General features: G+C 42.9%; 1 protein-coding gene across 1 annotated transcript in view; it reads left to right on the top strand.

The window, feature by feature from the left end:
* Positions 1-15,192, top strand: part of WFDC8 (WAP four-disulfide core domain 8) — a 31,526-nt gene that overhangs the window by 11,567 nt on the left and 4,767 nt on the right. The window contains exons 2-3 of the mRNA XM_010384223.1: positions 3,332-3,441; positions 12,757-12,897. Of these exons, the coding sequence (XP_010382525.1) occupies positions 3,332-3,441; positions 12,757-12,897 (251 nt within the window). The remainder of the gene's footprint in view (positions 1-3,331; positions 3,442-12,756; positions 12,898-15,192) is intronic.

Raw genomic sequence — 15,192 nt, 5'->3', positions numbered from 1 at the left:
TCTTCATTCCTGGTGTGTGTCCTTCCTTCCCTCAAGGAAGGGGAAGGGGAAGGAAGGGGACGAACGGAAGGAAGGAGGAGGAAGGAAGGAAGGAAGGAAGGGAAGGGGAAGGAGGAGGAAGGAAGTTCCTTCCTTCCTTCCTTCTTTCCTTCCCTTCCTTCCCTTCCCTTTCGCCTCCTTTCCTCCTTCCCTCCCACTGTCTCTTCTTCCTTTCTCCTTTCCTTCCTTCCTTCTCTTTCTTTCTTTTCTTTCTTCTTTCTTTTCTTTCTTTCTTTCTTTCTTTTCTTTTCGCTTTTCTTTCTTCTTTCTTTCTTTCTTTCTTTTTTTCTTTTCTTTCTTTCTTCTTTCTTTCTTTCTCTCTCTCTCTCTCTCTCTTTCTTTCTTTCTTTCTTTCTTTCTTTCTTTCTTCTTTCTTTTTCTCTTTCTTCTTCTCTCTCTCTCTCTCTTTCTTTTTCTTTCTTTCTCTTCTTTCTTCTCTTTCTCTCCTCTTTCCCCGCTCCCCTCCCTCCCCTCCCCTCCCCTCCCCTCCCCTCCCCTCCCCTCCCCTCCCCTCCCCTTCCCTTCTTCCACAGGGTTTCACTCTGTCACCCAGGCTGAAGTGCAGGGGCATGATCATGGCTTATTGCAACATTGACCTCCTGGGCTCAAGTGATTCTCCCATCTCAGTCTCCTGAGTAGCTGAAACCACAGGTGTGCGCCACCATGCTGGGCTAAGTTTTTTTTTTTTTTTTTGAGACAGAGTCTCGCTCTATCACCCAGGCTGGAGTGCAGTGGTGCAATCTCGGCTCAGTGCAAGCTCTGTCTCCCGGGTTCACGACATTCTCCTGCCTCAGCCTCTCGAATAGCTGGGACTACAGGCGCCTGCCTCCACACCCGGCTAATTTTTTGTATTTTGTTTAGTAGAGACGGGGTTTCACCGTGTTAGCCAGGATGGTCTGGATCTCCTGACTTTGTGATCTGGCCGCCTCGGCCTCCCAAAGTGCTGGGTTTACATGCGTGAGCCAACTCGCCCGGCCCACGCTGGGCTAAGGTTTTTCGTTTAATTTTTTTTTTTGTAGTCACCCATAGAGTGACTTGATAATAAAAATGTAAAGCACCAGAGGGCCTTTTGGCTGATCTTTAGGGGAACGAAAGGAATGATTTACACAGTCTCTGCCTAGGGAACTCAAAAGCTAAAATGGTAATAGGAACATAACAGGGTCTTGTTATGTTGCCCAGGTGGGTCTTGAACTCCTGGGCTCAAGTGATCCTCCTGTCTTGGCCTCCCAAAGTGCTGAGATTACAAACATGAGCCACTGTGCCCAGAACCTGATACATTATTTATATAGCACATTTGTGTCCATGTATTCCAGGTCTGTCCTAGTTTTTCAGAGCCCCCACTTAGCAACTCTCAAAATCATGCTCATTTGTTACCTGTAAGACTTGTGTTTTGTAGTCTCTTGCCTAAACAAACCCCAGTCCAACCAAAATGGATTCATTCTGTGGCAAAGTTGCCAGATTCAGAAAATAAAAATAGAGGATGACCAGTTAAATCTGAATGTCAGATAAACATCAAATAATTTTTTAGTAGAACTATGTTCCTTATATTGTATGGGATATACTTATGCTAAAATTATAAATGGACATCCTCTGTTACGTTTGGCAATTCTATTAATTTGTGTTTCTCTCCCGCCTCCATCCCATGAGATCTGCTTTCTTCTAACTGAGTGCAGGCTAATCTGATCAACTGATTCTCAAGCCTGGGTTAACAGACGTTTTCAGGTTAAAGGGTAAAATTTCAAACCCATAGAGTGACTTGATAATAAAAATGTAAAGCACCAGAGGGCCTTTTGGCTGATCTTTTAGGGGAACGAAAGGAATGATTTACACAGTCTCTGACTAGGGAACTCAAAAGCTAAAATGGTAATAGGAACATTTGTTGGCATTCACTGTTGCCATTCATTATTTGTTAATTGACTAAAATACAATGAACACTGATTTACAAGCCAGCTTTACAAAAATAGTTCAAGTAATTCTCATGTCTATGAGGTAGGTGTTATTATTGTTTCTTTTATGACAAACTGAGGCTCAGTGAGGTGAAGTGACTGAGCCCAGGCCACACAACCAGTAAGTGGTGGATTAAGGATGTGAACTCAGGTCTAACTCTGAATGCTACGTTTCCTACCACTCCATACCACTTCATTAAATCTTCGTGCTATCTCATCTTAATCCTCACAATGACAACAAAGCTTCCAGGTTAACTGCATTGTTCCCATTTTCTAGATGAGGAAACAGAGGATCCAAGATATGCTGCTATAATGGATTGAGCCACGCCCAAAATCAAGATCACTATGTTTGGGGTCATAATTTCCATGACCAAAGAGTACAGGCACTATTGTAAAATTTGAAGAGGATACATGATTAGAACTCCCCCAACAAGAAAGATCTGGGAGATAAATTGTCACAGTCTTTACTTTTAGGCAGCTGCATGGTATGGCTTCAGGAACTCTGGAAGAGACTCTATTCCAAGATACCGTCATAGCTTTCTCAGTATCTGAAGTTCCACCATTACAGACGTATATTTTGGCATAAAGATGTTTCTCTGTCTCTTGCTTCCTCTTTCTCCCTCTACCCACCTCTTACATTTTTGAAATGAATGCACTCTAAGAGTTAATACAGTAAGGGATTATTAGTTTTTCATGCCTTAAAATAAAAAATACATAAAGATCACGAAAACACATGTGGGAAATGGGGGCTTGAGTAGGTGGGGGAAGCTCATCTGTTCATCTGGTTGTCTGGGAGTATCATAAGATCCTAGGCTTGGATAGTAACAGAAGGAATAAAAGGAGTTTCTTTGTTAACCCAAGGTCATCTGAGATCGTTCTTGCTTCTGGTGCACCAAGATCCAGTAGAGTGTGCCCAGGCCCTCTGGAAAATCTCATACCATCCATTTCTGTCATCAGTGGAGCAAAGAAAAGATGCTCACTAGTGTCTGGGGTTGCCCCTGGAGTGACTGTGGGCAAACCAGCTCTGCAACTGTGCCAAACAAATTCTTGTGATCATTTAAGTGTGGCCTCTTACCCAGGATCAAAACAATAGGCAAGTGTCTGTGTAGCACAAAGTACAGTACCATGGCAAGGTATGGGGATTGGTCAGGCTCCTGAAACAAAATGTCTTAGATGCACCCTAACTCACCATCTGACCTCAGACAGACCCCTTCCCCACGCTGGTGTCAGTCTTCTTACCTGTGAACTAAAGGGACCTGGTGGATCATCTCTAAGGTTCCTCTGCACACAATTTGTGTCTCTCTCTGGATTGTGCTTAACTCCCACCTCTCTTCTCATCCACACAGGCATCTTCCTCTCCACAGCCCCACCTTCTCCTGGAGGAATGTAGCTTTCCTGCTGCTTCTCTCCCTTGCTTTGGAGTGGACTTCTGCATTGCTGGACAAGAAGAACAAACGTGAGTTCAAAAAAGCTGCAGCCATTCTTCCTTAGAAAGCATTCTTGAGGATGAGGGTTAGACATGAGGCCAGCGCCAGTGTCAGATGAGGCCCCCTCTGCCATGGATTTGGGGCCACAGAAAACTACCCCTGCTCACCACCCTGGCCCTCCACATACCTTCCTTACTTGTTCCCCCCAAATTATTTCCCTAACTTTTCCATATGTATACATGGAAGGAGACTATGTATATAGTTTGCATCTACTGGGGATGCCCCCCAGAGATATGGTCTCATCTGTCTTATGATATCACTCAACACATACTTCTTGGGTGATCACATTCATTCCCACTGCACACACATACACAAACACACACACACACAAGTTTAATTTTTTTTGAATTAATAAGTCACTAGGCATGAGCCTGAGAGGAGAGGACCAGTGAGGAGGCTGCTGCAGTAGTTGAGAAGAGATAAGGGATGAGATCAGGTGCTGATCTGAGGGAGTGGTAGTAAAGAGAGGCAGGAGACAGGGTTTGGAGAGAGGTTTAGGAGACAGAGTTGACCCAAGTCCATGACTGACAGGATACTGGGGTGGCAGAGAGGAAGGAGTACATCTCTGGATTCTAATAACAGACTGGACCTGTTGATGCCAAATGTCAAGATGCGGAATAGAAAGTAAGGTAGTCCTTGGGCGTAAGGAGGTAATAGTTCTGTTTTAAATATGTTAGAACAGAAGTGCTTCTGAGATGCTTAGATGGTGTTTTCCCCAGGCAGGTCGAAATAAGAGTCTTTAGTTTGGAATAGAGGATGAGTCTGGAGGAAGAGATGAGAATCATAGTTGGGATAGTGGGAATGAGTGGGATCACCCAGGAAGTATGTGTCAAGTAATGTCAGAAGACAGTTGAGACCAGATCTCTGGGAAGCATCCCCAGTAGATGCAAAGAAACCTGTGAGGTGTGCTTATACACACAAGCAAGTGGTTAAGAAGAGCTGACAAGAAACAGAGGCGGGTTTTTATTAATAAGTGAGAGTTCAAGCTGACAATGGGGAAAGGAGCTTCAACGACACAAACCCAGTTTGATTTGCCAAACTCTCTGTCTGCTAAACCTAGAACAATGGTTCCCAAGTAACAGCCTACCTCCTGGTGCCCACTGCCTGCTTTAGGATCACCTGGGGTTCTTTTTAAAAAGTGGGGTCCCAAAGATGCACTTTCTAGAGATTCTGATTCAGCCTAGAGTTTATATTGTCTGAAACATGCATAGATGATTTCGATGTACACTCCAAATTAGGAACCACATACTCTTCTTAGCTTCAGCCCATTCCTGGAGGGATCATTAATGACAAGAAGTATTGTTGGAAAGTACTCAGAGTCTCAGTGGCCAGTCCTCAGGGAAGATGTGGGGCTCCTGAAGTGAGTCCTGGACTGTAAATCCCAGACTTGCCCCTAATGCATTGTTTTATCCTGTCGGACCTCATTTCTTTTAATCTGTGAAATCAGAAGTTTGGTACCAATGATAATGGAGTTCTTTCCATTCCAAAGTTCTACAGTTCCAAAACTCAGTAGTATCTGAAAGGATCATGCCTCTCTGGCCAGATTCCATTGGAGGGATACTCAGTTTAGAATCATGGAGACACATTAAATGCTATATCAGCCATCCTTTGCTACCTAACAAATTATCTGTGGGTCAGAAGTCTGGCATTGTGCATCTGGGTTCTTTGCTTCGGTTCTTTCCAGGCTGAGATTGAATTGTCAGCCAGGGCTGTAGTTCTCATTTGGGATGCAAGGTCCTCTCCCAAGCTCCCTGGTTGTAGCAGAATCATTTCCTCGGAGTTGTAGGACTGAGGCTACTTTACTGGCTGTCACTTCCAGATGCCACCCTCATGCCTTGGCACTCGACCTCAACTATCTTCAAAGCTACGAATAGCTTGTTGGATGCTTCTCATCATTTGAATCTCTCTGATCAATTCTTCTCTACCAATCAAGGACCTAATTGACTAGGTCTGGGCCAGAGATGAGACCTTAAGATTAGAGATTATCTCTAATCTTAAGATCAACTAACTTGGGTCTTTAATTTTTCTGCAAAATCCCTTCACAGCATTGCCTAGATTAGTGTTTGATTCAATAATCAGAAGTTGGGAATCTTGAGGGTGCAACTTTAGATTCTACCTGCCACAAGCACTGAAATCAGGAAGCCATGTCTAGCCTCAAAAAGGAGGGAAGCATGGCCATACCATCCTGAAAATGCCTGATCTTGTCTGATCTGAAAAGGTAAGCAGGGTCAGACCTGGTTAATACTTGGATGGGAGGCTGACTGGAAACACTAGGTGCTGTCATTTTTTTCCCCTTGCCTCTTCTAGTTTTTAGTAAAAAAAAATAAAAATAAAAATAAAAGGTAGAAAGCAACTCCATATCTGCCAAGGTCTTACCCCAGGCATTATAGACATCACCCCATTGAACTCTTTTTTTTTTTTTTTTTTTTTTTTTTTTTTTTTTTTTTTTTTTATTATACTTTAAGTTCTAGGGTACATGTGCATAACGTGCAGGTTTGTTACATATGTATACTTATGCCATGTTGGTGTGCTGCACCCATCAACTCGTCAGCACCCATCAATTCATCATTTATATCATGTATAACTCCCCAACGCAATCCCTCCCTCCTCCCCCCCTCCCCCCTCCCCATGATAGACCCCAGTGTGTGATGTTCCCCTTCCCGAGTCCAAGTGATCTCATTGTTCAGTTCCCACCTATGAGTGAGAACATGCGGTGTTTGGTTTTCTCTTCTTGTGATAGTTTGCTAAGAATGATGGTTTCCAGCTGCATCCATGTCCCTACAAAGGACGCAAACTCATCCTTTTTTATGGCTGCATAGTATTCCATGGTGTATATGTGCCACATTTTCTTAATCCAGTCTGTCACAGATGGACATTTGGGTTGATTCCAAGTCTTTGCTATTGTGAATAGTGCCGCAATAAACATACGTGTACATGTGTCTTTGTAGTAGACTAATTTATAATCCTTTGGGTATATACCCAGTAGTGGGATGGCTGGGTCATATGGTACATCTAGTTCTAGATCCTTGAGGAATTGCCATACTGTTTTCCATAATGGTTGAACTAGTTTACAATCCCACCAACAGTGTAAAAGTGTTCCTATTTCTCCACATCCTCTCCAACACCTGTTGTTTCCTGACTTCTTAATGATTGCCATTCTAACTGGTGTGAGATGGTATCTCATTGTGGTTTTGATTTGCATTTCTCTGATGGCCAGTGATGATGAGCATTTTTTCATGTGTCTGTTGGCTGTATGAATATCTTCTTTTGAGAAATGTCTGTTCATATCCTTTCCCCACTTTTTGATGGGGTTGTTTGTTTTTTTCTCGTATATTTGTTTGAGTTCTTTGTAGATTCTGGATATTAGCCCTTTGTCAGATGAGTAGGTTGCAAAAATTTTCTCCCATTCTGTAGGTTGCCTGTTCACTCTGATGGTAGTTTCTTTTGCTGTGCAAAAGCTCTTTAGTTTAATTAGATCCCATTTGTCAATTTTGGCTTTTGCTGCCGTTGCTTTTGGTGTTTTAGACATGAAGTCCTTGCCCATGCCTATGTCCTGAATGGTACTACCTAGATTTTCTTCTAGGGTTTTTATGGTATTAGGTCTAACATTTAAGTCTCTAATCCATCTTGAATTAATCTTCGTATAAGGGGTAAGGAAAGGATCCAGTTTCAGCTTTCTACTTATGGCTAGCCAATTTTCCCAGCACCATTTATTAAATAGGGAATCCTTTCCCCATTTCTTGTTTCTCTCAGGTTTGTCAAAGATCAGATGGCTGTAGATGTGCGGTATTATTTCTGAGGACTCTGTTCTGTTCCATTGGTCTATATCTCTGTTTTGGTACCAGTACCATGCTGTTTTGGTTACTGTAGCCTTGTAGTATAGTTTGAAGTCAGGTAGCGTGACGCCTCCAGCTTTGTCCTTTTGACTTAGGATTGTCTTGGCAATGCGGGCTCTTTTTTGGTTCCATATGAACTTTAAAGCAGTTTTTTCCAATTCTGTGAAGAAAGTCATTGGTAGCTTGATGGGGATGGCATTGAATCTATAAATAACCTTGGGGAGTATGGCCATTTTCACGATATTGATTCTTCCTATCCATGAGCATGGTATGTTCTTCCATTTGTTTGTGTCCTCTTTGATTTCACTGAGCAGTGGTTTGTAGTTCTCCTTGAAGAGGTCCTTTACATCCCTTGTAAGCTGGATTCCTAGGTATTTTATTCTCTTTGAAGCAATTGTGAATGGAAGTTCATTCCTGATTTGGCTCTCTGCTTGTCTGTTACTGGTGTATAAGAATGCTTGTGATTTTTGCACATTGATTTTGTATCCTGAGACTTTGCTGAAGTTGCTTATCAGCTTAAGGAGATTTTGGGCTGAGACGATGGGGTTTTCTAAATATACAATCATGTCATCTGCAAACAGGGACAATTTGACTTCTTCTTTTCCTAACTGGATACCCTTGATTTCTTTCTCTTGCCTGACTGCTCTAGCCAGAACTTCCAACACTATGTTGAATAGGAGTGGTGAGAGAGGGCATCCCTGTCTTGTGCCAGTTTTCAAAGGGAATTTTTCCAGTTTTTGCCCATTCAGTATGATATTAGCTGTGGGTTTGTCATAAATAGCTCTTATTATTTTGAGGTATGTTCCATCAATACCGAATTTATTGAGCGTTTTTAGCATGAAGGGCTGTTGAATTTTGTCAAAAGCCTTTTCTGCATCTATTGAGACAATCATGTGGTTCTTGTCTTTGGTTCTGTTTATATGCTGGATTACGTTTATTGATTTGCGAATGTTGAACCAGCCTTGCATCCCAGGGATGAAGCCCACTTGATCATGGTGGATAAGCTTTTTGATGTGCTGCTGAATCCGGTTTGCCAGTATTTTATTGAGGATTTTTGCATCAATGTTCATCAGGGATATTGGTCTAAAATTCTCTTTTTTTGTTGTGTCTCTGCCAGGCTTTGGTATCAGGATGATGTTGGCCTCATAAAATGAGTTAGGGAGGATTCCCTCTTTTTCTATTGATTGGAATAGTTTCAGAAGGAATGGTACCAGCTCCTCCTTGTACCTCTGGTAGAATTCAGCTGTGAATCCATCTGGTCCTGGACTTTTTTTGGTGGGTAGGCTATTAATTGTTGCCTCAATTTCAGAGCCTGCTATTGGTCTATTCAGGGATTCAACTTCTTCCTGGTTTAGCCTTGGGAGAGTGTAAGTGTCCAGGAAATTATCCATTTCTTCTAGATTTTCTAGTTGATTTGCGTAGAGGCGTTTATAGTATTCTCTGATGGTAGTTTGTATTTCTGTGGGGTCAGTGGTGATATCCCCTTTATCATTTTTTATTGCATCTATTTGATTCCTCTCTCTTTTTTTCTTTATTAGCCTTGCTAGCGGTCTGTCAATTTTGTTGATCTTTTCAAAAAACCAACTCCTGGATTCATTGATTTTTTGGAGGGTTTTTTGTGTCTCTATCTCCTTCAGTTCGGCTCTGATCTTTGTTATTTCTTGCCTTCTGCTAGCTTTTGAATGTGATTGCTCTTGCCTCTCTAGTTCTTTTAATTGTGATGTTAGAGTGTCAATTTTAGATCTTTCCTGCTTTCTCTTGTGGGCATTTAGTGCTATAAATTTCCCTCTACACACTGCTTTAAATGTGTCCCAGAGATTCTGGTATGTTGTATCTTTGTTCTCATTGGTTTCAAAGAACATCTTTATTTCCGCTTTCATTTCGTTATGTACCCAGTAGTCATTCAGGAGCAGGTTGTTCAGTTTCCATGTAGTCGAGCGGTTTTGATTGAGTTTCTTAGTCCTGAGTTCTAGTTTGATTGCACTGTGGTCTGAGAGACAGTTTGTTATAATTTCTGTTCTTTTACATTTGCTGAGGAGTACTTTACTTCCAATTATGTGGTCAATTTTGGAATAAGTGCGATGTGGTGCTGAGAAGAATGTATATTCTGTTGATTTGGGGTGGAGAGTTCTATAGATGTCTATTAGGTCCGCTTGGTGCAGAGATGAGTTCAATTCCTGGATATCCTTGTTAACTTTCTGTCTCGTTGATCTGTCTAATGTTGACAGCGGAGTGTTGAAGTCTCCCATTATTATTGTATGGGAGTCTAAGTCTCTTTGTAAGTCTCTAAGGACTTGCTTTATGAATCTGGGTGCTCCTGTATTGGGTGCATATATATTTAGGAGAGTTAGCTCTTCCTGTTGAATTGATCCCTTTACCATTATGTAATGGCCTTCTTTGTCTCTTTTGATCTTTGATGGTTTAAAGTCTGTTTTATCAGAGACTAGGATTGCAACCCCTGCTTTTTTTTGTTCTCCATTTGCTTGGTAGATCTTCCTCCATCCCTTTATTTTGAGCCTATGTGTGTCTCTGCATGTGAGATGGGTCTCCTGAATACAGCAGACTGATGGGTCTTGACTCTTTATCCAGTTTGCCAGTCTGTGTCTTTTAATTGGAGCATTTAGTCCATTAACATTTAAGGTTAATATTGTTATGTGTGAACTTGATCCTGCCATTATGATATTAACTGGTTATTTTGCTCGTTAGTTGATGCAGTTTCTTCCTAGCCTCGATGGTCTTTACATTTTGCCAAGTTTTTGCGATGGCTGGTACCGGTTGTTCCTTTCCATGTTTAGGGCTTCCTTCAGGGTCTCTTGTAAGGCAGGCCTGGTGGTGACAAAATCTCTAAGCATTTGCTTATCTGTAAAGGATTTTATTTCTCCTTCACTTATGAAACTTAGTTTGGCTGGATATGAAATTCTGGGTTTAAAATTCTTTTCTTTAAGAACGTTGAATATTGGCCCCCACTCTCTTCTGGCTTGTAGAGTTTCTGCCGAGAGATCTGCTGTTAGTCTGATGGGCTTCCCTTTGTGGGTGACCCGACCTTTCTCTCTGGCTGCCCTTAAGATTTTTTCCTTCATTTCAACTTTGGTGAATCTGGCAATTATGTGTCTTGGAGTTGCTCTTCTGGAGGAGTATCTTTGTGGCGTTCTCTGTATTTCCTGAATTTGAATGTTGGCCTGCCCTACTAGGTTGGGGAAGTTCTCCTGGATGATATCCTGAAGAGTGTTTTCCAACTTGGTTCCATTTTCCCCCTCACTTTCAGGCACCCCAATCAGACGTAGATTTGGTCTTTTTACGTCATCCCATACTTCTTGCAGGCTTTGCTCATTTCTTTTTCTTCTTTTTTCTTTTGGTTTCTCTTCTCGCTTCATTTCATTCATTTGATCTTCAATCGCTGATACTCTTTCTTCCAGTTGATCGAGTCGGTTACTGAAGCTTGTGCATTTGTCACGTATTTCTCGTGTCATGGTTTTCATCTCTGTCATTTCGTTTATGATCTTCTCTGCATTAATGAGTCTAGCTGTCAATTCTTCCACTCTTTTTTCAAGATTTTTAGTTTCTTTGCGCTGGGTACGTAATTCCTCCTTTAGCTCTGATAAGTTTGATGGACTGAAGCCTTCTTCTCTCCTCTCGTCCAAGTCATTCTCTGACCAGCTTTGATCCGTTGCTGGTGATGGGCTGCGCTCCTTTGCAGGGGGAGATGCGCTCTTATTTTTTGAATTTCCAGCTTTTCTGCCCTGCTTCTTCCCCATCTTTGTGGTTTTATCTGTCTCTGGTCTTTGATGGTGGTGACGAACTGATGGGGTTTTGGTATAGGTGTCCTTCCTGTTTGATAGTTTTCCTTCTGACAGTCAGAAGGACTCTCTGTTGGTCTGTTGGAGATTGCTTGAGGTCCACTCCAGACCCTGTTTGCCTGGGTATCAGCAGCAGAGGTTGCCGAAGATAGAATATTGCTGAACAGCGAGTGTACCTGTCTGATTCTTCCTTTGGAAGTGTCCTCTCAGGGGTGTACTCCACCCTGTGAGGTGTGGGGTGTCAGACTGCCCCTAGTGGGGGATTTCTCCCAGCTAGGCTACTCAGGGGTCAGGGACACACCTGAGCAGGCAGTCTGTCCGTTCTCAGATCTCAACCTCCGCGTTGGGAGATCCGCGGCTCTCCCCAAAGCTGTCAGACAGAGTCGTTCGCGTCTGCACCGGCTCCCGCTACTTCCCCTGTTGGTCTTCAGCTGTGCGCTGTCCCCAGAGGTGGAGACTACAGAGACAGGCAGGCTTCCTTGAGCTGCTGTGAGCTCCACCCAGTTCGAGCTTCCCAGCGGCTTTGTTTACCTACTTAAGCCTCAGCAATGGCGGGCGCCCCTCCCCCAGCCTCGCTGCTGCCTTGCGGATAGATCGCGGCAGACTGCTGTGTTAGCAGTGAGGGAGGCTTCGTGGGCGTGGGACCCTCCCGGCCAGGTGTGGGATATATTCTCCTGGAATGCCTGTATGCTTACAGCGCAGTATTGGGGTGGGAGTTACCCGATTTTCCAGGTGTTGTGTGTCTCAGTTCCCCTGGCTAGGAAAACGGATCCCCTTCCCCCTTGCGCTTCCAGGTGAGGCGATGCCTCGCCCTGCTTCAGCTCTCGCTGGTCAGGCTGCAGCAGCTGACCAGCACCGATTGTCCGGCACTCCCTAGTGAGATGACCCCAGTACCTCAGTTGAAAATGCAGAAATCACCGGTCTTCTGTGTCGCTCGCGCTGGGAGTTGGAGACTGGAGTTGTTCCTATTCGGCCATCTTGCTCCGCCCCCCACCCCATTGAACTCTTATAATCAACCTGTAAGGCAAGAATTGTCATTCTCATTTTAAAGACGGAAAATATAACTCAGATGAAGGGAAATACTGTCCCAAGATTATTTAGTTGGTTAGTGTTGGAGCCAGGCTCCCGAGCCAGATCTGCCTGACTATAATGCTTCTTCCACTCCACCATTTCTTACTCCTTAGAAGTAAATTAAAAATCATACAATTGAATTCAGATCGGTCTTGAGTTTACCAGGAGTCAAGGGTCAAATCAGGCCTCCTGACCTCTACTTCCATGATGTTTCCACCAGTCTTTACTAGTTTCTTTTATCAACTAGAGACAAAGGAATTAAGAATTAAAATATTAGGTTTCAAGAAGAGAGAAAATCTTTTGAATTTAGGGAAAGGGCCTTGGTCCCTTCCTAACCCCTTGCCCTGGAATCCAACATGCTTCTCCTTCAGTTCTTCTTGGACACAAATTCCTGATTCAGATCCATTTGAATGAATCTGAGTGCTGAGAAACAGAACTAGCCCCTGAATAGAAGCAGAGCAAGAGCTAAGAATTGAAGGTAGAGGATAGGGCCAAGAGAATTTCACTACACACCTTTGCCATAGGAGAAAAAAAGCTGAAATTCTGAATGAATGTGAGTTTGGACATTTCTTTCTTGCAGAGAAACCAGGGTTGTGTCCCAAAGAGAGGCTTGCCTGTACCGCTGAACTTCCGAATTCATGTAACACAGATTTTGACTGCCAGGAATACCTAAAGTGCTGCCGTTTTGCCTGTCAGAAGAAGTGCATGGATCCCTTTCAAGGTAGTGGTGTCCAGGCTGAGGACAGAGGTTCCCCACTTCTTGCTCTGTCCAAAACTGGCTGAGAGATTCCCTTGGATGGCAGGACAAGGACCCAGGGCCTGTGCTCTTCTCATTCTCTTATTCAATGCCTAACCCTCAAGTACAAATCATAAGTCTAGGCATGGTGACCATCAACCACCATAATATTGATGCTGGTCTTCTTGGGTCCCACATTCAATCATTCACAAATAACTAATACTTGTTGCATGCTCACTCTGTTCAAGAGACTATTATGGCACTGTGACAAAATGAAACCTCAGTCAGCTTAGATGCTGGCATCGTTTTTCAGACTCTTTGATCTTCAAGGAGGTTTTCTGGTAACTCAATGTATTGGGCATCTATTCAGTATGTGTGGGGAACTGTGTACTTTTTAAAAAGATTCATTTATTCATTCACTCATACATTTATCCATTCATCAAATATCTGTTAATGCCCTTTGAAAAGACCACCAGAATACACCTGTAGTTGAACAAGTTGGGTTTAGTACTCATTGAAGTGAGGGAAAATATTCACCCTAGACAAGTTTGAGGCATTTCAGTAAGAAGCTGTTAGAAAGAATCTATTATAGGATTTGGGCTTTGATTGGGTAATTCAGGGGAGGGTCTAAAGAAGTGAGAGTTTGCTCTAGATTGAGTGCTGTCAGAAAGTGGGGGCAATTCTATGACTGGCTATCCCAGTCATAGAATTGCCCCCAATTCTTATATATATATAAGACTATACAGAATGCAGACTAGACTGAGGATAAAGCTGTGATTGATGGTAGAGAAGCGTAAGTCACTCATGTTAGCTTAGAAGGGGATGGGTGTTTGGTATTTTGCAGGTTTCATGGTGATCTTGTTTTTGTCTCACTTCATCATGATCTCAGAGTGACCTTGTTTGATAAAGATGTTCTAGGAGATTTTTTAGATCTCCAACAGAGAATCCGTGTGGCTTAGCTGGGAGTGTCAGATCAGTTTTCAGGCATCAGGGGCTGTCTCTTCCTTGGTATTTCATTCTTTCTGGTACTAGGCACTTTGTTAGGCACTTTGGATGCAAAAGTAATTGCAGTTTTGGACCATGAATTTTAAATCATTATAACTAGGTTCAAACAAATCTTTATTGGCGGGGCATGGTGGCTTACACCTGTAATCCCAGCACTTTGGGAGGCCAAGGCGGGCGATCATCTGATGTCAGGAGTTCAAGACCAGTCTGACCAACATGGTGAAACCCTGTCTCTACTAAAAATACAAAAATTAGCTGGGCATGGTGGGGGGTGCCTGTAATCCCAGCTACTCAGGAGGCTGAGGCAGGAGAATTGCTTGAACTTGGGAGGCAGAGGTTGCAGTGAGCTGAGATCACACCATTGCACTGCGGCCTGGGTGACACAGCGAGACTCCTTCTCAAAAAACAAAACAAAACACATCTTTATTAATCAAAATAGGAACGATTACAATCAACACATTTTTGCCAAAGAGAAATAAGTTTGTGTAGCGTAAAAATCCGTGCTTCAGGATTTGACGAACTCTTGGAAAGCATTTTCTGCATCCTGCTGTTTGCGGATGTGTTTTCCCTGCAAAAAGTTGTTGAGATGCTTGAAGAAGTGGTATTTGGTTGACGAGAGGTCAGATGAATATGGTGGATGAAGCAAAACTTTGTAGCCCAATTCATTCAACTTTTGTGTTGGTTGTGTGATGTGTGGTTGGGTGTTGTTGTGGAGAAGAATTGGCCCTTTCTGTGGACCAGTTGGCCCTTTCTGGCTGCCAGTTGGTCCAATGTGGACCAATGCTGGTTGCAGGCACTGCAGTTTTCAGTGCATCTCATTGATTTGCTGAGCATACTTCTCAGATGTAGTGGTTTTGCCAGGATTCAGAAAGCTATAGTGGATCAGACCAGCAGCAGACCACCAAACAATGACCATGACCTTTTTTTGGTGCAAATTTGACTTTGGGAAGTGTTTTAGAGCTTCTTCTCGGTCCAACCACTGAGCTGGTCGTCACTGGTTGTCCTGTAAAATCCACTTTTCATTGCATGTCACAATTGGATTGAGAAATATTTTGTTGTTGTTGCATAGAATAAGAGATGACCCTTCAAACCAATATATTTTTTAAATTTTTGCTGAGCTCATGAGGCATCCACATATTGAGCTTTTTCACCTTTCCAATTTACTTCAAATGCTGAATGACCATAGAATGGTCGACGTTGAGTTCTTCGGTAACTTCTTGTGTAGTTTTAAGAGGATCAACCTTGATGACTGCTCTCAACTGGTCATTGTCAACT

The sequence above is a fragment of the Rhinopithecus roxellana genome, chromosome 13 (genome assembly GCF_007565055.1).
Source record: "Rhinopithecus roxellana isolate Shanxi Qingling chromosome 13, ASM756505v1, whole genome shotgun sequence".
In the NCBI taxonomy this organism is placed as follows: domain Eukaryota; kingdom Metazoa; phylum Chordata; class Mammalia; order Primates; family Cercopithecidae; genus Rhinopithecus; species Rhinopithecus roxellana.
This window is presented reverse-complemented; position numbering and strand designations above follow the sequence as displayed.